The 23,705-nt window shown below is 41.5% G+C and overlaps 1 protein-coding gene across 2 annotated transcripts; it reads left to right on the forward strand.

Moving 5' to 3' along the window:
- Window positions 1-692: 692 nt before the first annotated feature.
- On the forward strand, window positions 693-23,009 carry hibch (3-hydroxyisobutyryl-CoA hydrolase). 2 transcript variants are annotated; one of them, XM_086266202.1, is made up of 14 exons: window positions 693-834; window positions 1,126-1,168; window positions 2,123-2,254; window positions 3,170-3,254; window positions 3,359-3,439; window positions 3,581-3,633; window positions 12,802-12,880; window positions 17,732-17,877; window positions 18,944-19,030; window positions 19,136-19,194; window positions 19,454-19,535; window positions 20,370-20,489; window positions 20,594-20,627; window positions 21,162-23,009. In XM_086266202.1, the coding sequence occupies exons 1-14, from the start codon at window positions 803-805 to the stop codon at window positions 21,275-21,277; spliced, it is 1,149 nt and encodes a 382-aa protein (XP_086122328.1). In that variant the 5' UTR covers window positions 693-802; the 3' UTR covers window positions 21,278-23,009. The 2 variants fall into 2 exon arrangements, with proteins under 2 accessions (XP_086122328.1, XP_086122329.1); XM_086266203.1 differs by lacking the exon at window positions 693-834 and having other exon boundaries at window positions 1,146-1,285.
- The last annotated feature ends 696 nt before the right edge of the window (window positions 23,010-23,705 follow it).

The raw sequence follows: 23,705 nt of genomic DNA on the forward strand, positions 1-23,705 counted from the left end.
GATATCAGACATGAAAAAATTCACTTAGCTTGTTTAAAGCACACAAAAGCAGACAAAGAGGCAGATTATTGGGTTCCAGCAAAGGAGAGGCAGGTATTACTCACAAAAAATACTTACTTACTTGTGCAAACCCAGCACTTTTGGACAAAGTGACTTTATTAATAAAGAGACCTCATTGATGCGTACGGAAGCGTAGTACGGAGGCGTAGAGCTGCCACCCAGGCAAAAGAAAAATACAAGTGTATCACGTTATAACGTGAAAGGTTTATTGTTCTAACAAGATACTTTTCATGTTTGAACAACATAATATCACGTTATTACAATATACATAATTATCACGTTCGTACAATATATTGTAAACATGAAAAGTATATTGTACAAACAGGAAAAGTGTCTTGTTAGAACAATAAACCTTTCACGTTATAACGTGATACACTTGTATTTTTCTTTTGCCTGGGTGGCAGCTCTACGCTTCCGTACATTCCAGCTGTGGAGAGACTAGCACATCTGTATTTCTTTACTAAAATGTTCTCTGTGTTTTGTTTTTTATGCCACGTGTTTCTCTTAATTTTTTTTTTTTTTTTTTTTTTTTTTTTAACTTTTGAGTCTGTAATAAATATGTGTGTCGTCTTCACTCGCCAGCAGGTGGCGGTGTGGCACAAATACACCGCGGAGAGACGCTCTGGCGTCACCGACACCCACCAATCAGCGGGAGCTCATCCCCGCTTCCAGGAAGTAAACGTTGAAACTCGAGGCTGTAGAGGTTCTGCTATTGACCCCGCGGCACAGGTCAAAAATCATCATGTCCCTGACGGTCCTGACGTCTGCGTACAGGTACGAGCCTCACCTGGGAGGTGCAGCCGGCTTGTTTTTCCTCTGGCACATTTAAATGACCGTCTCTGCTCATAAACGAGCTATGGACGGCACAAGTAGATACACTAAAGTGACCCAGCAGGTTTGTTCACCAATATAAGGCTGTCAGCTGATTTCCTGCACTCACCTGCTGGGACTGGTTGTGTGTTTGTAGCCGGGGTATCTGCTACCCCGCGGTGTAAGTTGAACCAGTTAATTCAGATCTGCTTATTAACCGTCATCAATGCTCCGTGTGTTTGCTGTTTCCTCCAGACTGAGGTCCCTCTGCAGGCTGCAGCGAATCCAGGCTCACATGGTGAGAAGTTGTAGCAGCAGCATGGTCCACTGCCGCCTCTGATTATTTCACTCACATCAGACATGCGCAGGAACACAGAATCTGCTTCCCTGCTGAGTTTACTACATCTTTCTTCTGGTTCGTGTTGGAAACACTGGGGGTTACTGGAGTAATAAATCATAAATAAATTAGTGAGGGAACTGGATCAATAAGTAATGGCATTGGTATCAATAAAACCTTATCAGTTTTAATCATTAGTCATACCTATCAGTAACCTTCATACATTGACTCTTCCCTCTATTGAAGTGATGATGGCCTTTAGCTTGGCTCGTTTAAAGGGGGGAACCGTAAGTTTGCAGGATAAGCTGGAGGGAAGGTGCAAGAGAAAAATTTGTTTTGATGTCATTGAGTTTAAAAAAACTTAAACTAGTAATGAGCAACAACACAACACAAACAAGTATCTGCTGGCAAAAACGAGGAGAACCAACTGCTGAAGAGTGTACAGGTTTCAGCCTTCAAAGTAAAAAATAGGGCCAGCAAATGCAAAAGGTGATCACTTTAAATCCCAGCCATCCCCAAATCACATCCAAGCTGAGTTTAAGGTAACGGCAGCAAGTTGAGCTGCACCATGGGTTCACAGCTGTACTGAACTTCTCTAAAATCAGAGCCAAGTACTGCTGTCAGTCTGGGGTCCATAACCTGTTAAGAGGCTGTGCAGCAGAATCTGCAGGGTCGAACCAACTGCGCCGTCCTGATTTGTTTAAATGATTGAGGAGTCCGATCAGAGTAGAGCCACTACTCCTCCACACTATAAGGATTTGAAGAGTGTTGGGCATCAGGGAGCCTCCTGGATCCTGATCCCCAACATTTGGTTGTACTGCTTCCTCATTACCTGGATCAGTGGATGTTGAAATGTGTTTGTCTTTCAGTGTTTTTGAGATATTTCTATAGAGGTTTCCTGTCTCTGCTCTACAGATGTCGAGTCATGCAGAACCGGAGGTTCTCCTGGAGAAGGTGGGCAGAACCGGTGTGATCACCATGAACAGACCCAAAGTCCTGAATGCCCTCAACCTTACCATGATCCGGCAAATCTACCCCCAGCTCAAGGTATGTAGTATCAAAATCTGGTATGTGACGAATTAAAAGAAAAATCTTGACCTTTCCTTGTCCACGCACCACCAGGTCCTGAGTGATCAAAGAGGGGCTCAGTGAGCTGATTTTTGTTGAGATGTTTGAAATTTCCTGTCACCTAAACTCCCAAAACAGAACAGTTACTCCGTTAATACTTACTCGTCTTCCGTAGATGCTAAAGTACCGCAACCACTTCTTTATATCTACAGCATGAACAACTCACAGGGATGAAAAGAAAAAAAGGATGACATGAGGCTATCAGCGGGCTGTGGGATGTCATTATTTCCTTATTATGGAGCAAATATCTCCATGATGTCAGTCTCAAACTGAGAATGTGGGAGCTGGGCAGTTTGGGGACAGTCTGAAAAGCAAAGCTGAGATGGTTTGGACATGTGCAGTATATTGGACAAATAATGTTTAATAAAGAGCTGAAAGAAAGGAAGAAAAGTGGAAGACTTCAAAGGATATTCATGGATGTAGTGAAGGAGGTGGTCATGTGGGACAGAGGAGGATGGTAGGGAGGCAGATAACACACTGCAGCAACCCCTAAAGGAAATAACAAAAGAAGTAGTAGTGTTCATCCGTCCGGTAGCATTCCAGAAACTTGGATAAACAAGTACTGAAGAATCACACTGAGCACAGGTTTTTTCTTTTCCTTTCATTTTTTACCGATGTGTAGTTCGACATTGTGAAAGATCTGTCAGGTTCACCTGTCCTGAAGATGTTTGGTTGTATTTCTGTACAAAGATCCCTTTTCACACTCTTTAAACCACAGATGTAGCTGCTCATGCAGTCTCTATAACTTAATAACGATAACTTTAAGGCAGGTTTTTGAATAAAGGAAGATTTCCTGTAAACAAAAACTGTGTTTTGCCTTGTTTGGGAATCTAGAAATGGGAAAGCGACAACGAGACGGACATCGTGATCATTAAAGGAGCAGGTGACAAAGCTTTTTGTGCAGGTGGAGACATTAGAGGTAAGCAAGCTGCCTTCAAGGTTCAGGTATCAGTTTCAGATGAGTTTTTATGTTGACCTGTGTGACCGATTACTGTTTTTATCTTATTTTTTTCCCCCTCTCAGCTGTAACAGAGGCCGGGAAGGTCGGAGACTCTCTTGCCCAGGACTTCTTTCGTGAGGAATATATTCTGAACAATGCTATTGGTATGTATTTTATTTAATTTTATGTATGTATCTATTTATTTATTTTGTTTAATAAAAATGTTACCTGTCTGTTTTCATTCACTTATCCAAACACTCTGGCAGCTTCACATTGTTCTTATACATTTTATTTCTTCTTTCAAGGATCGTACCAGAAGCCGTATATCGCCCTTATTGATGGCATAACAATGGGAGGGGTGAGTTTGAGTTTTTATCCTGTATTATAAAGTTCAGGATGGATACTGTTTGCCATTACTGGCATGAATTGTAGGCATGAAAAACGTTTTTGTTTTGTTTTTTTTCTCATGAAATGTTATGTGAAAGTCTGCCAGTAGGTGTCAGTGGAGATTTATCTGCTCCTGTTACCTGCTGCCAGTGGCAAGGTGGTCTCTGATTGGATGAAATGTAAAGTGACAAATCATTGTTGCTGCCACTAGTCTTTCCCTCCAGGTGTCAGATTTGGGTGGAATATGAACTGGTACTTTTAGTGTAGTGTCATACATGCAGAGCTGCACACATGCACGGTTCAACTCACCTGGTTACAGGAGATGCTGTGAGGCTTGAATCTCTGATGTGACCTTGATGGTGATGTCACTCCTGAGGTGTCACCGAGGTCACTCACAGCAGCCAGTATCCCATTGGCTCATTAGTCATCACGACCTTGTCTGTGTGCATATGTGTGGGCGTGCTTTGCTACTGTTGTAAGGACCAGTTTAGGTCTGAAACGACTGGTGAAAGGGCATTAAGGCTGCTCTTCACATATTTAGGGGGAAGTTTGATAATTAGGACTTAGTTTTTTCATTAAAGGAGGCCTGTTATTAATTACAGTATATTGATGGAGATACCAGGTAGCGAGAGTTCATATTCATGCACCTGTGTTTGCATTTTGAAAGTGTAGTGGTTAACACATTCACCTTACAAGCAGACGATCCAGGTTGGAGGCTGGGAAGTACCTACAGTACAGAAATCCAGTGCTTCTCTGTAAATATAAGTAGCAGTGGATCCTCAAAGTGGAGCAAGGGTTAATTTGGCCTTTGGTGCTTTTTTTTTTTTAGCCTCTCCCCCAGTAAGCTAGCTTTGTTCTGATCGGCTACCCCTCATAATCGGTAGGTTTAAATAAGGGTGGAGTTTCTTAGTCTGAAATGAAAATATTAAATCTATCTTACATCATACACAGGCAAGACTTAAAATAAACCTTTCAAAACCTTTCAAACTGGTTCTAGCATCCACCAACAGAACAGAAAATAAGGAAAATAACACAACAGACCCACTCTGAGGTGAGGTTAGGGTTAGGGAATGCATTATGTCAGTGATCCCAGTTACATTGGGAGTGAAAACAGATTACAGTCATGGATAATGGGAGACATAGCAAGCAGAGAAAATGTGCTGGTGTTTGTCTTGCCGGTCTTTCCAGAATTTATTCAACAAACACTCTTTCAGTCAGATTCATCAGACGCTAAACAGCGTTTAATTTTGGATCGAGAACTTTATTGTTGTAATTAACATAAAACCTCATTAGCATGAAAAGAAAAACTGCTAAAGGAGAATTAACAACAAGAATCAAATCACTGGAAAAGCAACGTCGAATAAAACTGTGGGAGCGGAAGACATCTTAGTTTTGTCTGTAACTACAGATGCAAAGTTTCAGTGGACCTTGAGATGGGACTGACTTGCCCAAACTCCTCCTTTTAGCTCTGCTTTGGTCAAAACCATCTGGAAAACATTTGGTTTTGACTTCAACAAGTAGATTCTCAGCCTTTCTGCAGGTTTTTCTACTAAACCCCTTTTTATTTTCTTTTTCTGTGGTGTCCCACAGGGCTCAGACCTGGGTCCCCTCTTATTCATTTTATATCTGCTGTCTTTGGGACAGGAAATTTAATATTAGCACTTATTTGCTGCTGATATCCAGTTTTTCACCTGAGAAATGTTATTAAATGAAGATTTATAGTTTCTGTTGAAGAGCTCAGTAAATCTGCCCTAAATCACCTCAGTAGCTCCAACAGACGGTCCCCTGATTTGCTCATGTCCCTTCACTGGCTCACTAGATTACTTGGTGCCAGTTTAAAATCCTCAGCTTCACATACAGAGCATTGAACAGTCTTTGTCTGAATGTTTTTTTTTTCTTTTACCCACTTTCTAAATGTATCATTATCTCAGATTATTTTCTTTAAAGCACTTTTATAAACTACATAAATAAATATTGATTGTGTTGTAGTGAGTATTGGTGTTAATGTATGTTTGGGGGCCTTACACCCCGGAACCTTCAGAGGTTTTTAAGGGTTTTCCCCATCAGAATGTCATGTGGAAAACAGGTTCCTGTATGTGTTGTGGCTAACTGTGGATGTTTCTGAAAGTGGTCAGTAAACGTCCTGAAAGTGGCCCCTGAGTTTCCAAGCATTATTATCCTGAGGTTATAACACCTTGCTTCCACTTTTATGGAGTACATTTTACAGGAAGATGAATCCCCAGAGCTGTGAACCAGAAATCATCTTGTTTCTTGGCTTGCTCTGTGTTTAGACAGCCACGATGATGATGATGTTTTCCAAGACTGACAGAAGCTGTAATTTGTGTGTCAGAACAACAGCATGAAGTAAAATGCTGGATGGATCTCATGCGTGCTGCATTGTGTGGTTTTTTGAAGTCAGCTCTGGTCATCAGCCCATCAAAAACTGTGATGTTTGTTGAATCGTGTGATTTCCACACAGAGAAATCACTTCTGTGTGATGAGTTATGTCTCTGGAACTAAAGCGATTTGAAGTCGACCTCTTCAATGTGTCACGTCAGCACTGAGGCGACACTAATGTCAGAGCAAACCATCCTGAGGGTGGTTGCTGTTTAATGCGCATAACTGGATGGAAAGGGGCAGCTCTATATAAGGACAAGTCCAAGAGGCCCCTGATCGCAGATCTGCTCCAAGCTCAGGGCAGAACCCCCACAAAGAACATATTTTCTTATTACATTAGCGATAACAAACCACCAGGGAGTAAAAGGCAGGTCAGATAGCAGTCAGAGACAAACTGTTTGATTATCCCATCACATCTCACGCACATCAGTCAACGCTCACCTTGTTTAAAGTCCACTGAATTAAGCTCTGTGAAATGCTCCTTATTAATCCACCGTGCTTTGTTTGAGCAGACACTGCGTCCCTGTCCTTCTGTGCTTGCACTTTAGATTTCAAACATTTACATAGTGAGAACACTTTGTATTTAAGATGGCTCGTAAAGGGAAATGCTGCCCGTTTGATAGATATTTGCCCAGAGCTGCATGACTCTGATCTCTGTCTCCTTGGAGTAAAGAGTTCCTGTTTACATTTTTCCTGATAGCCTCATGAAAGGAGTGCCTACAAGGTTTTTAATCTCTGTTTTAAGGTTTTCGTTTTCCATCCAGAGCCTGTGTAGTTGTTTTAAAGGGGAATTCTGTGAGTGAGAGCGATGTGGAGAGTAACTCAACTGTTGTGTCCAAACAGACATCTGTCACTTGGTGTGTAAGTGACAGACTTTCCACTCTCACTCACAGTCTCACCTACTGATTTCTGATTATGCAAAGCCAAATTTGTGTAACAACTACGTCATAATAACCCAGATATCCTAAAGAGGGCTTCAGGAATGCCTCCACAATCTTCAGCACTCTAAGCTTCACCAGCCAAGTTGTAAATTTTTAAGTTGTAAACACGCTCGTCTGCTGACAAATTGGCGTTGTTTACAGGAGGATCTGGAGACATGTTCTTATAAGGCTCTATACCAGCGCTTCGCAGTATTCCACTACTTTTATGGTGAAACTCGAGTAATGTGATTAAACGGCCTCTTGTTCCACAGGCTGCTTTCAGCCATCCTTCTTTTTCTCATTTGTCTTTCTCTTTCTTCGTAAAAGAAGTAAGCTTTCCCACAGTTATTTTCAGGTTATGTTATTTCTGCCCTTTGGCTGAATTTGATACCGTGATTTACTCGTATTAAAACCCGTTTTTTTTTGTTTGTTTTTTTATCCCCATGATAGAACAGAGAAAAACCCGACTCATAGTGGTCAAAACATTTATATTTCTTTTAATTCAATCATCTTACGGAAGAGAGAGACCCCTGCACAGCCCAAACGCCAGTTGCAGGATCTCTAACATTACAAGCTCAACATGTGTCTTATATGGTGTTATTTTGTTACCTCAGACGTCACACACGTCACACGTGACACACACAGTTTCATTACAAACAAACTCCTTCTACTCAGTTCCTCTTTTCTGTGTCTGATTTATTAATATGCCTGTGCACTAAAACTTCCTGTGCAGCTTGGAATAACTTCCCCTTTCTGAGGTCTTTTGCCAGGGCAACCTGTCTGAACTTAGTTTCACTCTGTCTGTTGCTCATACTCTACAAAAAACATGCAGTTTCCTGTCAGCCTGTGACCTAGTCTCAAAGCTGGCCCTCTTTTATACATAAAACAATATAATCAGCAAATAAGCATTAAAATATATATTTAAATCTCAACACTCGGTACATCAATCGTACAGTTCAAGGTCACGTCGCTTTACATGACTCATCTGGTTACTAAAAATAGATGCAGATGAGAGGAGCACTCGCTCGTTTGTTGAAATGTAAATTCTATGTATTTTTGTAATTACATTTGTAACAAACATCAACATGGAAACAGTGAAACCAAAGAGCTTCACACAGATTAAGCAAACAAACACAAACCCCAAAGAAAGGAGGCCTGGAGGAGATGAATGGAGAGGTATGAAAAGAATAGGAGGTGGGTCTTTCAGTACGTAAGCCCTCTCCACCTTTTGAGCCCAAAGTTTAAAAGTGTTGTCTTTAGGACCCATAGATACATGCGATGGACAACTCAAGATAAAAGTGAGCAACTGTTGTTGCCATCCAAAAACACATTTATGGCTTTTAAAAACCAGACTGTTTCCACAAAGTAGTCATTCCCATAACATGTAATAAAAGGTGCCAGTTAAAGAGCATAGTTTACACTTGAAGGTTCATATAGCTTCCACAGCTGTAGATGGAAGTAAAAGTTAAACTGCACAGAGTTCTTACGAACACATCACCATGAGAATAGATGCTACAACTGCAAACCGTAACCACTCTTGTTTAGGGCAATCATGGCTCAAGAGTTGGGAGTTCGCCTTGTAATCGGAAGGTTGCCGGTTCGAGCCCCGGCTTGGACAGTCTCGGTCGTTGTGTCCTTGGGCAAGACACTTCACCCGTTGCCTACTGGTGGTGGTCAGAGGGCCCGGTGGCGCCAGTGTCCAGCAGCCTCGCCTCTGTCAGTGCGCCCCAGGGTGGCTGTGGCTACAATGTAGCTTGCCATCACCAGTGTGTGAATGTGTGCGTGAATGGGTGGATGACTGGATATGTAAAGCGCTTTGGGGTCCTTAGGGACTAGTAAGGCGCTATATAAATACAGGCCATTTACCATTTACCATTTTACATCCGGTATAAAAATAAATAAATAAATAAATTCAAAATTCAAATTTTTATTTGTCACGTACACAGTCATACACAGTACGATATGTAGTGAAATGCTTGGACAACTACTCGTGACCTAGAGAAAACAAAAAAAGGAAAGGCTATGAATAAGATAGGAAATAAATATGCAAAATTAAAAAGGGTAAATTTAACTAGGAAGGAATAAAATATAAATTAAGGTTAAAAATGAAATAACTGTACAACACAAATTAGAATGAAGGGTAAATTTAACTGGGAAGAATAAGATAAAATATATAAATTAAAGTTGAAAATAAAATAACTGTACAACAAAATACACAATATAGAACTATATAAGAATGTATGAAGAAATCTAAATATAAATAAATATATACACAATAACAGCAGCTGTACAAGTATTAACTGGAAATGAAGAATATAGTGACCAGTGTTGTGCAAAAACAATGTCCAGAAAGTCCAGTGTGTGTAAGAACCATATGTGTGGGTCAGTACTGTGTGGTGGTGTGATTGAGAGACCGTATCGCCTGCGGGAAGAAGCTCCTCCTCAGTCTCTCTGTGTTGATCTAACTAGGATCAGGGAAGGGCAGGGGATACTGGATAAAAGAGACGCTTTGAAACGGAGCCAGAGATTAATAATTACCCACGATTAAATGAAGGATTGTGTATAAACATAGAGAGTTTGGATAAACATCACCACTTTAATGTCTGTGATGCGGAGGAACAGAAACAAGCACTGGAAGTTTAGCTGTATCACATCGATCAAACCATTGTAGGTCCTGAGCAAGTTTGGATCTCACAGGGTTTGCATGTCGGTGTCTCTGATAAAATGCTTGGAAGAAGGTGCAAAATTTCAGCTTACCTGTATATACTTTGAAGACCTGAAAGTTTGAAAATATTCATAGTATGACAGTGAAATTTTGCATGCATAGAAAAAAAATCAGCTTGACGGGGTCTGGTGGGAACTTTTTAAAATTCAGTATATTTATAATGAATGACCCACTTCTGAGTGGGGCAAAGCCTCACCTCTGGAAAAATTCTCATGTAAATCCATCCTTAACTTTTTTTTTTTGAGAAATGTCATCATGAAATAAATGCAAAGGCCTGTGTCCCCAATGGTGTTTTTTTTTTTAAGGTTTTTGGGTTCTGGGTCTTCCAGAGGAGCAACTTCTCTTGGCAGAGGCCTGTTTAGTCTCCAGTGATCAGATATTTTTATTCCCCTGTGGTCGTTTATCTCTCTGCTGTGAGGCGGATCCAGCAGCGCTGCTGTCCAGCTCTGAACTCTTTTGTTGATCGCTGAGATCAAGATAAAGACAGTTTGCCAGCTGTAATCAATCAGCTGCTGTTGTTTTGGCTGTGATTGATCCCTCAGCAGGTAACAACCTTTACTTTGCACTAAACGACAGCATGATTGATCTTTAGTAGTGCTGACTCATAGAGTGCATATACAGTAAGACGATAGCAAGGTGCCAAAAAATAAAAAAATAAAAAACGAATAGAAATCAGTGGGACAATTCTGAAATGTTAAGATGCTGGATGGTGCCGTCAATTGAAAGAGGAAATATCAGCCAGTCATGTTGCTACATTGATTCACAAGGGAATAGTAGGACTGTAACTTGTGCAGGGAAAAAGCTGAAAAACCTTATTTTTCTGTATGTACATGGCTTTAATTTAGTTTATTTCTGTACCACATTTAAAAGAACCTCAGCTGACCAAAATGCTGCACAGGCTGTACAAAATACATACATACATTATACACAAGAGTCATTAAGCAGACAATGAATATACCCAAAAATCCACAATAAAAACCACAAACCTGTAAAAGGTCTCTTAAGTAGGGTGGCGCCAAACCAGCGAGACTCTTTAAAAACATGAACATGTGAAGATGTGACCAATGGCATTTCATTCCTGTCTAAAGACGAGCTGCTGGATTTTGTACAGGCTGCAGTAATAACAGATCCATGCTGACATTCAAAGAATTACATCATATAATTGTCAGGTAAAAAAGGTGTGAAGTTTTGCTTATAGGAAGACTTTGGTGTTGCTACGCTGGTTTCTCTACACCACCAAATTGTTTTTGTACCAATTTGGACGAGAGGTTGGAGTGCCATGTGAATTATGTGAGATTAAATTTATATCTGTTATTCAAACATGATCCTTTATATATAGAATCTTCAGACACTGAAAAAAAGGTTGGCCCTTATTAAACTGTATTGTGACACCAGTTCTGTGGTTTAATTAATAATTACTGGTGGTTAGTTAACAACGAATGTTGGTCTGCGTTACATCGACTCCCCGACACATCACAGGATGTTGGCATCGGTTAAATGTCACACAGATTTAAACTATTTTTATTGATGAAATGCCACAAGTGTAATCATAAAGCCCACATTCATAAAGTCAGGATTGTGGGTTGTATTAATACACTGGTGTAGTGAGAGCAGAAGAACTGTGTACACAGAGTCTGCTACACATTCAAACTCATTAAGCCAGATCCCTGAATTTATCAATGGGGGTCTTTTAATTTGGGGAGTCCACTGCTAAAGGTTTCCATCATGATAATGGAGCGAGTGGGTCCTCAAGTTAAATAATCCTGATTTTGAGGGTTTGTGTATCGCTTCCTGTTTTTATATCTTTTTTTTATTGTTGCTGTCCACATAAATTACAGTTTTGAATGTTGTGGATCGACACATTCTCACACGTCGTGTCATTTTTGGCGTTGGCACTTTGACAGAGCTACTGTGGAAGTACTGGCCGCCAAGAGGTGACGATCCTGACAAAGTCCGCATTAAGACGTTGGAGTGATGGCAGTCGCATTATGCCGTAATCTTTTTAACTTTGGATGTCAGAGCTGGGAGTGATGTCACACCCAACTTGAACATGTTCCAGTAAAGCTTTCTCCGTGCCAAGCTAGAGCCATTCAACAATTCATCAACAAAGTCAGCGTTGGTTTGGCTTCTCCAACTTTTTGAGTAGAATGTCAGATTTTAAGAAGTGATCCAGTTGTAAATTCGGACTGAGACCTCGGGATTTCTGATATCAGAACACTGGACAGCAGACTGGACTCTGTTGTGTTTTGCACTTGATGTTGCTTTTTTAATTGATGAGTTGATGATCAAGCTCAGGTTATAAAACTACCTGGTTAGAGTTGAGAAAAGATTGTAGTTCGGGGTAAAATCCACCCCTGTAAGAGCCATTTACTCCTTCCTTTGTCTAATTACACACATGTCAAATTCACAAAGTGAGTGAGAGGTGAGAACGTTGAAGCCTGAACGTTACAACAGCAAACGCCATAACCCACCACCAACAGACACTCGGCATTGGGATGAACTGAGATACACCAGCAGCTTTTACACAACAAACATTTTTATGTGTTGGGGTTTTTTTGGATTGAACAATGTTCTCTTTGAACGTCTAACACTGTTATTGCAGATATATATTTGACCTTCAAAATAAAAGCTTCCAATTGACAGGTACTTCAGTTATAATGAACAATCAGGTAGTGTAATTTTCCTGCCTATCTGCAGGGCCATATGCATTCAGGTATGCAAGGGGATGTTGTTTCCAAGGCAACCTTATAATATAACACACACACACCTTACTGTGCTGGAAATGTCCTCTGGCCAACACTGCTCATTAGCCTTCACCTCTCTCCCTGCTGGGAGCTGCATGAGTTAAACACGCACACACACACACACACACACACACACACACACACACTCTTTCTTGACAGGTTAACCTGGTTTACTTTTTTCAGCCAATTTTCATCTGAGTCTCCAGCTTTCTGTAGAGGTGACGGTCATTAATGACACTGATCCCTCCTTTTTCTTTTTTTTTTTTTCTTTTTTTAAATTTTACTCTATTCTATCATATGACTTTTATTTTATTTCTCTAATTATTTTAAAACGTGTTGTCTTATACCTGTAGGGCGTGGGTCTCTCAGTTCACGGACGGTTTCGAGTGGCCACTGAGAAGACGCTGTTTGCGATGCCAGAGACTGCCATTGGTAAGCCTGCGATCTGCCTGATTGAGGGAGTGCTCAGTGGCAAGGGTTGGCCCACATCAGTGGGAGTGTATATCTAGAATATTAATTATGTAGGAGCAATGATTTCAAGCTGGACCCAGTTCACATACAAGGTCTGTCTGCATTTGAAGCTGGGGAGCCAAACACGAGTAGAAGAGTGATTTGCATTCAGTGCAGTTTGCTGATGACCTCATTCCTAAATAAGTGTTGAAAATGAACTGCTAAAATGGGCAGGGTGGAAAAAGTAAGTCCAGCGTTTAAGCCTTTAATCTTCAGCAATGGTACAAATCACAAAAAGACCTTTTCAGACAGTTTGGAAAACAGAAGCTCAGTAATCTAAAAATAGGAATATTTAGTCTTTAGAACTTTTTAAGGCGGTAGATAAGATGATGATGATGTCACCAATTGTTTTTGGGCTGCAGTTTATCTGCTGCCATTTTGTCTTTTTGGAGCCAAAAGTAATTCAACATGGACAAGAGGGTGAAGTGCTGAGCTAACAGCAGAATAAACAAGCGGGGCATATTCGCTGTCACCATCTTGAGCGGTGTGGGTCTGACTGAGAAACTGAGGCCACTGCATGCTCATTGGCCAGCGACTTGTGATTGACAGGTTGTTAGCCAATGAAAATACTCTGGGTAATCGTCCCTTCTGACCATAATTTGCAAAATTAACTTCAAACTTTGTTCACCAACACAGAAATGTTCAAGAGGTCCTGTTCAGGGATTAGAACAGATTATAAGAAGCCTAACAGACAGCAATCAGGTGTGCCACCTGTCAAGCAAAGGAAGCATGAATTATAATTATTTAAAAGGAATCACCCTTGTACATGTTGTTCTACCAGGCGGTAACATGTTGTTTTATGCTCCCTTTAAACGTGGGGGTCTATGAGGAGTGGGTCACTTTTGTAGAGAGCCTCAAGTGGGCATTAGAGGAACTGCAGCGTTTGGTGGCGCTTCTTTTTCTAAGCCAACTAAAAAACTTTAAAATTATTCATAGGAGACTGAAGCGGCAGTGTCATAGTGTATTTTAAATTGGTAGTAGTTCAGGAACCCTTAAATGGGTTGCTGTGGTTGCTTAGTTGGACTTGCTAAATGCAGTAGTGGTAAGTGTGTGGACTCGCTGGACCAGCACATCACTTTCTGTGTGTAAAAAAAGATTGATATAGAAGAGTCGAGCCCACTGAGAGGTGATCCAGCGGTGCAGCTGTCGTCAGTAACAGCTGCTTTTCCCATATATGATTCATCTTTTCCTGGAAGACGTACATGTCAGTGATAGAAAAGCAGGCTGTATGTTGTTCTACTCCTGTTGCTGCCTTCTGACACAGAAACTTGGTTTTTTTTTTTATCTGAGCCTCCAGGGAGATAGGGAAACAAACACACTGCATCACCCAGAAGGGAAGAGACAAATCCAGGACTTCAAACAGTCACAGAGCAGGAAAGGCCAATGCTCTGCAGGTGGATGTCAGGAGTTTACTAAACTTCTTGACTAAACTTTCTAAAAATATGTTTTAAGAAATGCTACATTAAATTTAGCCACTCTAGCAAAACTGAGAAAACTTGTGTCCTCCTTCTATACATCCATGAACTTTCTCTGTGGTCTTCTTCTTCTCTTCCTGCCTGGCAGCTCCATATTATCCACTATCCTTCCTCTGCACATGTCCAAACCATCTCAGCCCAACCTGAGCTGTCCCTCTGATGTGCTCATTTCTAATCCAGTTCATCCTAGTAACATGTCCTGCACCAGCCTCGCTGGCATAATTCTCCTTTTTGACTCCAGTAGGTGTCAAACAAAATTATCATATTTTATCCAGCATGAACTGAAACTAGTGAAACTTTCAGTTTTCTCATCGACTTGTATACAACCAGAGGCCTTTTCGCCTTCTGCTGGCCATTAGAAAGAGTGAAGGTTTAACATATTCCTACATCCATCTTTTTACAGTCCATCCATCCATCCATCCATCTTCATCCGCTTTATCCGAGGCCGGGTCGCGGGGGCAGCAGCCTAAGCAAAGAGGCCCAGACCTACAGTCTTTGGAAGCAAACATAAAAATCACATCCTTTGAATCCTTCGGCAAAAATCATCTGTCAGTGTGTTAGTTGCTGAAGAGTTGTAGAAGGTCAAATTCTTTAATTATTTCATGCATGTTTAAAGATAATAGATTACAGTGTCCTGATATGGAGCCAGAAAATGATCTGATCCAACTAAAAAGTGCTACATTAACCTGTTAGATCTTTTAAAGCATCATAACTGAACCATGTAGGACATCTTTGTCTGTTGCAGTGTGAGGCAGGTCCTCCAGTGAAAAAGGCCACTGAGACACTAAACGTGTAGGTTCCTCTCTCGCTAATTGTCTCTAGTGGACAGATGGTCATCTGCTGAGGTGCTGAGGAGATTAGTAACAAATCTGTGACAACAAATGCAGTCGACATTGTACCGTGAACTAGCATGTTGTCAATGAAATCCACTGGGATTACCACAGCTCTGTTGCTGTGAATGCGTATAAGCTGTTTCCAGAGTGATATGACTGTAAAGGTATTTGTTACAGTGGGTTTGTGTTGCTGTGATCGAACAGTTAATGTCGTCAGTGTCTTCATAAAGGTTCTCAGGGTGTTTTGTAACGTTCTGTGCAGGTTTTATTACGTTGGTCCTGGAGTCAGTGGATTAGGAGAGGGCTTTGCAGCGTGGGCACTGCTCATTTTTTCCGAGTCTGTTCAGGTTCTGATAAATTGATTGTGTGCACTCGCTCCCTCATACGTGCAAACTTCCAAGGACGCTCGAGCCATTCTTCATTTGACACCCACACATACAAACAGAAGCATGTCAGACTTATTATTCTGAAGTACTCTGGGCTCTGACTTTATAATAAATCTTCTGCTGATGTGTAGCGCTGTGGAGTCGGTCTGGTGTCTGGAGAGAGGTGGAGGGTGAAGATTATGTTGTCAGCGGACAGGAAATGAGCGTAGCAGCAAGAAAAAGTAGGAGATTCCCGCCGATGTGCTCTGATATTTGTCTGGGGTTTTGTCAGAGGCTAGGCTAAAGTAAGGAGTGGGAGGAAATGGGCCAGTATTTCAATCATCCATGCTCAGGATTGGCCATAATGGGGCAAAGATGTTCTACACTGGATGTGATCTGTTTTAAAGTGTCAGTTCTTCATTTGGCGTGCTCTCTTGCACATGAATTGGCACACAGAATAATTTGATTTTAACCTCACCGTTAAGTTTCTTGAGTCTCCTGCTAGCTTTGAATCTCTCCCATCACTTTGGCGAGGACAAGCAGAAAATCTCGCCTAATCCCCTTCCCAGCTGCCATGGTCATAACATTGTCACGATTGTTTTTACTAAAAGCTCTCGACTTGCAGGTCACCGCATGGCCGTTATCAGCACGTCCCCTGGGTAATCAGGAACTTCACACCGCGTGATTTTCCATCAGGGATGAGCTTTTTCTGCCTTTTTCACTGGAATGCAGCTGCCTTATAGACCCCACAAGCTTATTTTAGACCTGATCCTGGGGAGGAATCCTCTCAAGAGCTTCTCGTCTGTGCTGGTTTACTTTAACCAGAGTCGCACTGTGGACTGAATCTTGCTTTTTCCACTGTGGTATTCCAGAGTTAGACGACAGGGTTTCAAACGCTGCAGGAGCTTTAAACTTAGTGCCAGTAAACTCTGAAAATGTTTGAGATGTAGTTCTCATATTAGGGGCACATTTACTGATGTAGAATTAAAGGCTTTGCTGTAACAACAGGATGTGTCCACTTATTAAAATTTTGGAGTCTGGATATGATTGTTAGATGGATAAAATGGTCTGTTGCAGTCTAATTGAATTAATCTCATTAACCTTTAAGTCATCACGACATCCTCCATCTGTGTGAAGGGGAAAAAAATGGTTAGACATGAGGAACAGAGCCGAACTATGAAAAAGTGAGTTCTTTTTGTTACCCCCAAAATTATGATAAACAAGTCATAACAAAGATAAACAAGCAATAACGAGGCAATAACTGCGTGTTGTCTCAGTCCCAGCAGATCATTGGCAAAAAGGAGAGAAGATGTGTTTCTGTTGTTTTTAAAATGTACTTATCGTATTTTCACGTAACATGACATGTAATCAAAAGCGGGTGAACACGAGGCTCCATATGAACCTGTAAATGCACTGGTTCACAAACATTGAAGCATCACATGGGCGTGATTTAGCTGTAGCTGTCAGTGCCTGAGATTACTTAATTATTCCCCCAGGAAAACTTGTCTTTGTATTAATAGCATCTCTAGCAGTACTTACATCATATCTTTATATCTACACACACAAGCACGCCGTAACCCCTGTTACCCCCCGTGAGGCGGGATTAACAGATTTAACTCGGCCCTGCCAGCCTTCTGAACAACAGCCATAATCTGCCACATTTATAATATTACATTTTCAGCCATAAATCAGGTCAGCTTATCTAATCCCCCCCTCTCGCCACACTACAGAACCCGCAGTAAGCACTGGACTGTCGCGTCCTGTCAGAAATATTGAAATCAAATGGAAACATTATTGAAAGGACAGAACGAACGGATTAAATCTGCAGATTGTGATGATGATCATTAATTCTCCTAAGCTGCATATTTGGCCTTTTGTAGTGTGCCAGTGGCCTTTTGCTGGAATACCACCATGTGTAAATTGTCTTAGAGTGAGGGGGGATGATATTTTAGGACAAAACCATTGATTATTCTCAGGGAAAAGTCATTATAATAAAAACCCTTGCTTGGCTTGTGTAAGTCACTGATTAATAGGCATGCTGCTTTCATGAAAAACCTGTGCAAACTGTTATTAACTCTGCTTTTCATTTTATTTTGAAAGGGCTTTTCCCTGATGTGGGAGGTGGCTATTTTCTGCCGAGGCTCCAGGGGAAGTTGGGATTGTTTCTTGCCTTGACGGGCTTCCGACTTAAAGGACGGGATGTGCAGAGAGCCGGGGTTGCCACTCACTTTGTGGAGTCTAAGAAGGTACCGTGTGAGCTTTCAGTTCAGGTGTTGGAAGTGCGGGGGTGAGGTCAGAGCTGCACTGGAAAGCCAGATGCTGATTCACTGGAGGCCTCACTCTTGTTTACGGTGCCAGCATTCACCGGCCGGCGCAGAGGCCAGTTGTGTTTTTCTTGCTGTTGGCATGAGGTCAGAGCGGTGGGCGGCAGGTTGTTTATGACTCTAACCTTGGTTTGGGCAGAAACAAACACATCTCACCTCAGTGGAAGTTTACCAACAAGACAAAGGGTTAGATAAGACAGGAGAGAGGACTCGGAGGTAATGAGCTGATGCAAGAAGAGCCAAAATACACAAATTCTGAATCTGAGTAAATAAAACAAAAGGAATCTGCACAGAGTGTTAGCAATGAGCTGACATGAACAAGGAGAAAGAAACAAGATTATCGGTGGGGTCTGATAGTCAAATTTCATTAAGAGGGTAGCTTACCGATTGAAGTGTTAGATTGATTTTTCCATTTTACTTTCAGGTACTGTTTTAGCATCTGTTTTTATTTATAGTTTAGACTTTATTGCATTGATGACTTCCAGATTAAGTATAATCTGAGGTATTTGAGGTCGGCCTGATGAAGGCCTCAGTGTAAGTTCATCAGTGTAGTGAAGGAGGACATTCAGAAGGTTGATGGGACAGAGGAGGATGCTTGGGATAGGATGAGATGGAAGCAGATGACCTGCTGTGAAGCAAAGGGAGCAGCTGAAAGAAGAAACTGAGAGACTGCAGGAAGAGGCGGTGAAGATGAGGGCAGGGCAGGCAATTGCAAAGAAGGAAAAATGGAGAAAGTAAAGACAAAGCAATACACGCAAAAAAATGTCAAAGTCAAACAGGAAGCGATCAAGGACGACTGAGATGGAGAAACTATAAACAGAGTTAACATAACCTAAATTTTTCATTAGTCGGGAATAACAATCCTCACATTCTGTTTATTTATTAGATGATAAAACTATGTTTAGTGAATGTGCTGACACGTCAGACTTCTACACATCATAAACGACAGATCAGCTGCAGACTGACTTTTTCCGTTTGCATTAAACAGATCCCAGACCTGCAGAAGGAGCTCGTGGACTTGAAGTCTCCCTCTGCTGAAGATGTCTCCAGAGTGCTAGACTCCTACCAGAGCCAGGTTAGAAGCCAAGAAGCCAGTCATTTACACAAACATGTGGCTTAGACTCTAGCTGTATATTTTCATTACTGCATCTCACTCTTTGTTTCTGCTCTTTGTCCACAGAGCAGTCTGGATGCTGAGAAGCCTTTCATCTTGAAAAAGCACCTCTCTGATATAGACAGGTGGGCCATGACTTTCTTCCTGAAACTAGGTTCAGGAGGTGAGCTGGAGTCTGTTTTTGTTGGTGACAGATAAAGAAAATCTACAGAAACACTGTATTTAGTCAGAAATGTATTCCTGAAATCGGCTTTCAGGGCTCCATATGTACGGTACTCTTATATGCACTCTTTCAGTGCTGGTTTTAATCTCTTTGTGCTCTGTTTTTAAAGACTATCAGCCTTTTATTTATTTTCAGTCTCTTGTCCTTTTAAATCCTGTCAGGCTCTTCAGCGCCAGCAGTGTGGAGGGCATTGTGAAGAACCTGAAGACCGACGGCTCAGAGTTCGCTAAGAAACAAACTGAGGTGCGTTGCTCCTCTGCGGCTCAGTTCAAGTAGAGTGCGGTTCAGCTGCTTCTGTTCCAACAGTCAGCTGTCTTTAAAACATGAACTCTTACAGAGGCTGATGGTGAACACCACCCTCCGATAAACCCACAGACAGAGCTGGAATGAAGCCGGGGTGTTATTTGGCTCCGCTGTGCATTTTGGTAATTAGTAGTTACCTGAGAATGAGTACTTAATGAGGTTAATCACCGTGCCCTGCTGGCTGGAGCTAAAGACACTTTAGTGGGATTTCAGGGTGAATTATTATGGCTTCATTCACTAAAATTCCCTCAAACAGCCTAAAAAGCGATGTCCCACTTCACTCGAGATTAAACGAGTCACATGACCCTCCCTCCCTCACCTACCACACTTCTTAAATCTGTTCACCAGGAAAGTCATGAGCTTGATCTTCTCACCTTCAGCAAGACCAAAGCAAACAAACAAAAAAAAGTTTTTATTAATGAATCTTTATTTACATGTTGAAATAATTGTGATGTGATTTTTGTTTCTGGATGTAAGGATGTTCTCTGAATGCTGTCGTGTGAGAAGGAAGTAGAGTCTGGACATGGGCACGAGGAAAGAGCTTGGGTTTTTTTTGGCATTTCGATGATGAGCTGATGATCTTTTTAAAAGTTTCCTTCTCTCTTTCGGCTGTCACTGACTAAATCCTGGCATTATTGAGAGGTTTATATGTGTATAAGTAACAGCTGGGGCTGTTAGAATCCACAGAAGGAACGATTTGTCTTAGATTGTGACTGTTCTGATATTATGAAGCCAAATCTGAGTAAAACAAACAAACGGTTTCTCTTCCTCTAGACTCTGTCCAAAATGTCTCCCACGTCCCTGAAGATCACCCTCAAGCAGCTGCAGGCGGGCGCAGCTCTGAGCCTGCAGGACGTGCTGGTGATGGAGTATCGACTGAGCCAGGCCTGCATGGTAAAAACCATCACAGTGAAGTCTGAAACCCAAGGTGGTTTCACATTTCAGCTCTGATGATGTGTTTCAGGGAGTGATAAGGCATTGTTTGTGTTGTGTTGCAGAGGGGCTGTGATTTCTATGAAGGCGTTCGAGCCGGTAAGTCACTGCAGTACAGGGGACACAAAAGCAGAAGAGGATGGGTATGAAACTTAGTCTTGTAACTTATTTTTACATAGATTTACCAAACATAATAAACACTGTAGGATCAGTAAACTAAAGTAAAATGAAAATGATAAAGAGATTAAAACGTTACCTGATTTAAACCGTGCCGATCTCCTCTTTGAGGTCGTCTCCTGGTGCATCTCCTCCAGCTCAGCTGAAGGCGCTTAGCTCATGCACATATGCACAAAGGCAAATTATGAGCTTCAGGGGGAGATCTGAAAAATCAGGCTTGCTGGAAGAGGTCCTGAGGTACACACGAAGACAACCTTGAAGGGGAGATCAGCCTTTTTAAAATAAGCTTTGGTTTTTTGGTTCAGATTTAAAGTATATACTGGGACTAGCAAGGATTCTGAGCAGTGATTATTATAATCACGGATCACTCTGCAGAAGTATATGCTCGCCTCTAAAGGTTGTGGGTTAGTTATTGTTCCTCTTAGCATCACTAAACTCGATGTTCTGTGTTTTTAGTGCTAGTTGACAAAGACCAGAATCCCAAGTGGAACCCATCAACACTGGAGGAGGTGTCCAACCAGATGGTGGAGCAGTGTTTTTCCTCCTTGGGTGAGAAGGACCTGACTTTGTGAAGTTGGTCAGCAGCTGCCTCCCAACTTCAAACAACACACCGCTAAGCCTTCTCTAACCGGCCACTTCCTGTCCCCCCCATCCTTTTATGGAGGAGCGTGCCGCTGTGGATGGAAGCGTGTCAGCCCTTGTTCATAAACCGTGTTATTGCTGTAGAATAAGTAGTAGTTCTGGTGATTCTTTACAGAAAAATCACGACTATGTCTCCACAGCTGAGTCATGCTCACAGGCAGAAGAGGGAGCAGGTAGTTTGGTGCACTGTTGCTCTGCAGTGGAGTCTTTCTGCATAGTTTGTACAGTTGTAATGTTACAGTGCTGCATGTTAAAGGATCAGAACAGCAGTGCTACATTAGCACAAGGACACAGGAGGGGATAATGATCTCACCACTGAGTGCTTCACTACATTTCCTGTGGATGTTTGTTGATGTGACACGGAGCAGTATCATCTGTAGTCCTGCAGCGCGGTCACAGCTTCTGATACAGATCATATATCGTCTCAGCTTCCTGTTTCCTGTTCCCTTTTTTTTTTTTTCCTCCAATGTTTAATCTCATACAGGCCGCATCATTTAAAACCCCTCAACGCTGGATAACATCGATCATCTTGTTACAGTGCGGTGCTGGGAAACCTTTGATGTTGCTCTGACAAGGTGCAGCTTCCTAAACGTTTTCGCATTGATCAAATTTGTTGGAAAAAGCTCAGTCCACAGAGACCCTAAACAAAGACTGTATATTAAAGATGGGCATACCCACATGACATCATGCACTGGTTTGCACAGTCCTCTTTTTGAAACCTTAATACTGCGCTTTTCTATCAGGTTTACTGCCATTTATAAAGACTTAAAACTAGTGATTTAACCCACGTCTTGTTAAGGAAAATCTTTTGATTTTGTAAATCAATCGTGCAGTTGATTTTTGGGTTTTTTTCCTCATGAACATCTATCTTTAAAAAAAGAAGAAGACATGTTTGTCACCATAGGAGTCGCCCCCTAGTGGGCATTAAAAAAGGTTAAAATGTCAAGGTGCTTCGGCTTAAGTTTTTAACTTCGGAAGCTAAGCCCATCTTCATATACAGTCTATGGCCCCACCTGGCAACCCACTGGACCCAATGGGCCATTCTAACACTGGTCACAGAAGTTGAATCCTCTGATAAGTCAGAGCTGATATGAGTACAGTCCTTCTGGAATCAAGTCTCGCCACTTGTAGGTGAGATATGAGCATTTATTTTGAAGCATTATTTCAATTTTTTTAATGTTAATGGTTACCAAGACTCATCAGTCAAGTCTGATTAACATCTTAAAGCAAAAACCTTTTCCCCCCACTATTAATTACACATTTACTAATATCTTCACTGCTCTGGAATATCCCTAAATTCTCTGGTACTGGAAAAATGGTTTTAATGTTGTGGCAGATCAGTGTAAGTGCTACCTGTAGTTGTTTTTAGGTATAACAGGGAATTAATAAAGTGTTCTAACACAAATCCAAACAATACTTCGAAGACAAACCTATAAATTACTGCTGATATTGAATGTATCTGCATAATTTAGCAAAGCAAATCTGGTTTTAGTCGTCTGAAATGCACGTTTTGTTTTTTCTAATAATTTTCCCGATGTTTGTTCAGAGGAAATCAAATCACTTCCCTCATCATTAGGTCTCTGCAGCTGCATTATTTATGAAACAACCAGAGTCGGATTCAGTGCTGGAACAGAGGGCAATAAAAGAGCTGGTCACATGAAATTCTATGTGTTTTTTACTGGGTGTGTTTAAAGGAACTGATTGTTGAGGATGGTATTTTTTATGACCTAAAATGTTCTTGTGTAACTTTACAAAGTGCCCTAGTTATCAGCATGAGAGCACTAAGCTGCTGCTCAGATATAAACTCTCCAAAGTAAACACGTTTATTTTACGTCAAGTGCTCTGTTCTGTTTGCAGCACTTCCAGGAAATCCTGCTTCGGTAGCACAGGCTGGCACCTGGGAATGATAATGCTTTCCGACTGAATTGTCCCCATCGAGCTGCATAGACTCAAACAATTTTTAAATCAGGCTTCAGATTATTGTTTAAATCCCAGACTGCAGCGTGGGACACCTCATGTCTGTTTTAATCTTCTCTACCTGCCTCACATTCGCACAGTCTGAGCCCATAAATCCTGCCTAAGAAATGAGTATCAAGGCTTTGACTCATTCATCAGTGCAGTCTGCAGCTCATCAAGCAGACAGGACGACCTCCAGTGCTGAGTGTTCGCTCTGGACGGGCAGATGAACTGTGATTTACATCTATTTACATCTTGCTCTTCAGACAAAAGCTGGCCGGAATTCATTTCTGAACATTTGTCCCTCGGCCTGCTGATGGGCGTTTTTGTTTGGCAGGAATTTTAAAGTCATCGTGAACCACAAATATCTCAAAATTGCGTCTCCTCTTATTAAACAGCCAC

This window comes from Aulonocara sp. 'chitande type north' Nkhata Bay, linkage group LG16, assembly GCF_057382095.1.
Source record: "Aulonocara sp. 'chitande type north' Nkhata Bay isolate Kocher_YH1m ecotype deep benthic linkage group LG16, A_spYH_male_GT1.1, whole genome shotgun sequence".
NCBI lineage: Eukaryota > Metazoa > Chordata > Actinopteri > Cichliformes > Cichlidae > Aulonocara > Aulonocara sp. 'chitande type north' Nkhata Bay.

Coding starts and splice junctions, on each gene's coding strand:
- hibch (XM_086266202.1), top strand. CDS start 803: ATGTCCCTGACGGTCCTGACGTCTGCGTACAG. Junction 3,440..3,580: donor TATTCTGAACAATGCTATTG/GTATGTATTTTA, acceptor TCTTCTTTCAAG/GATCGTACCAGAAGCCGTAT. Junction 3,634..12,801: donor ATGGCATAACAATGGGAGGG/GTGAGTTTGAGT, acceptor TTATACCTGTAG/GGCGTGGGTCTCTCAGTTCA.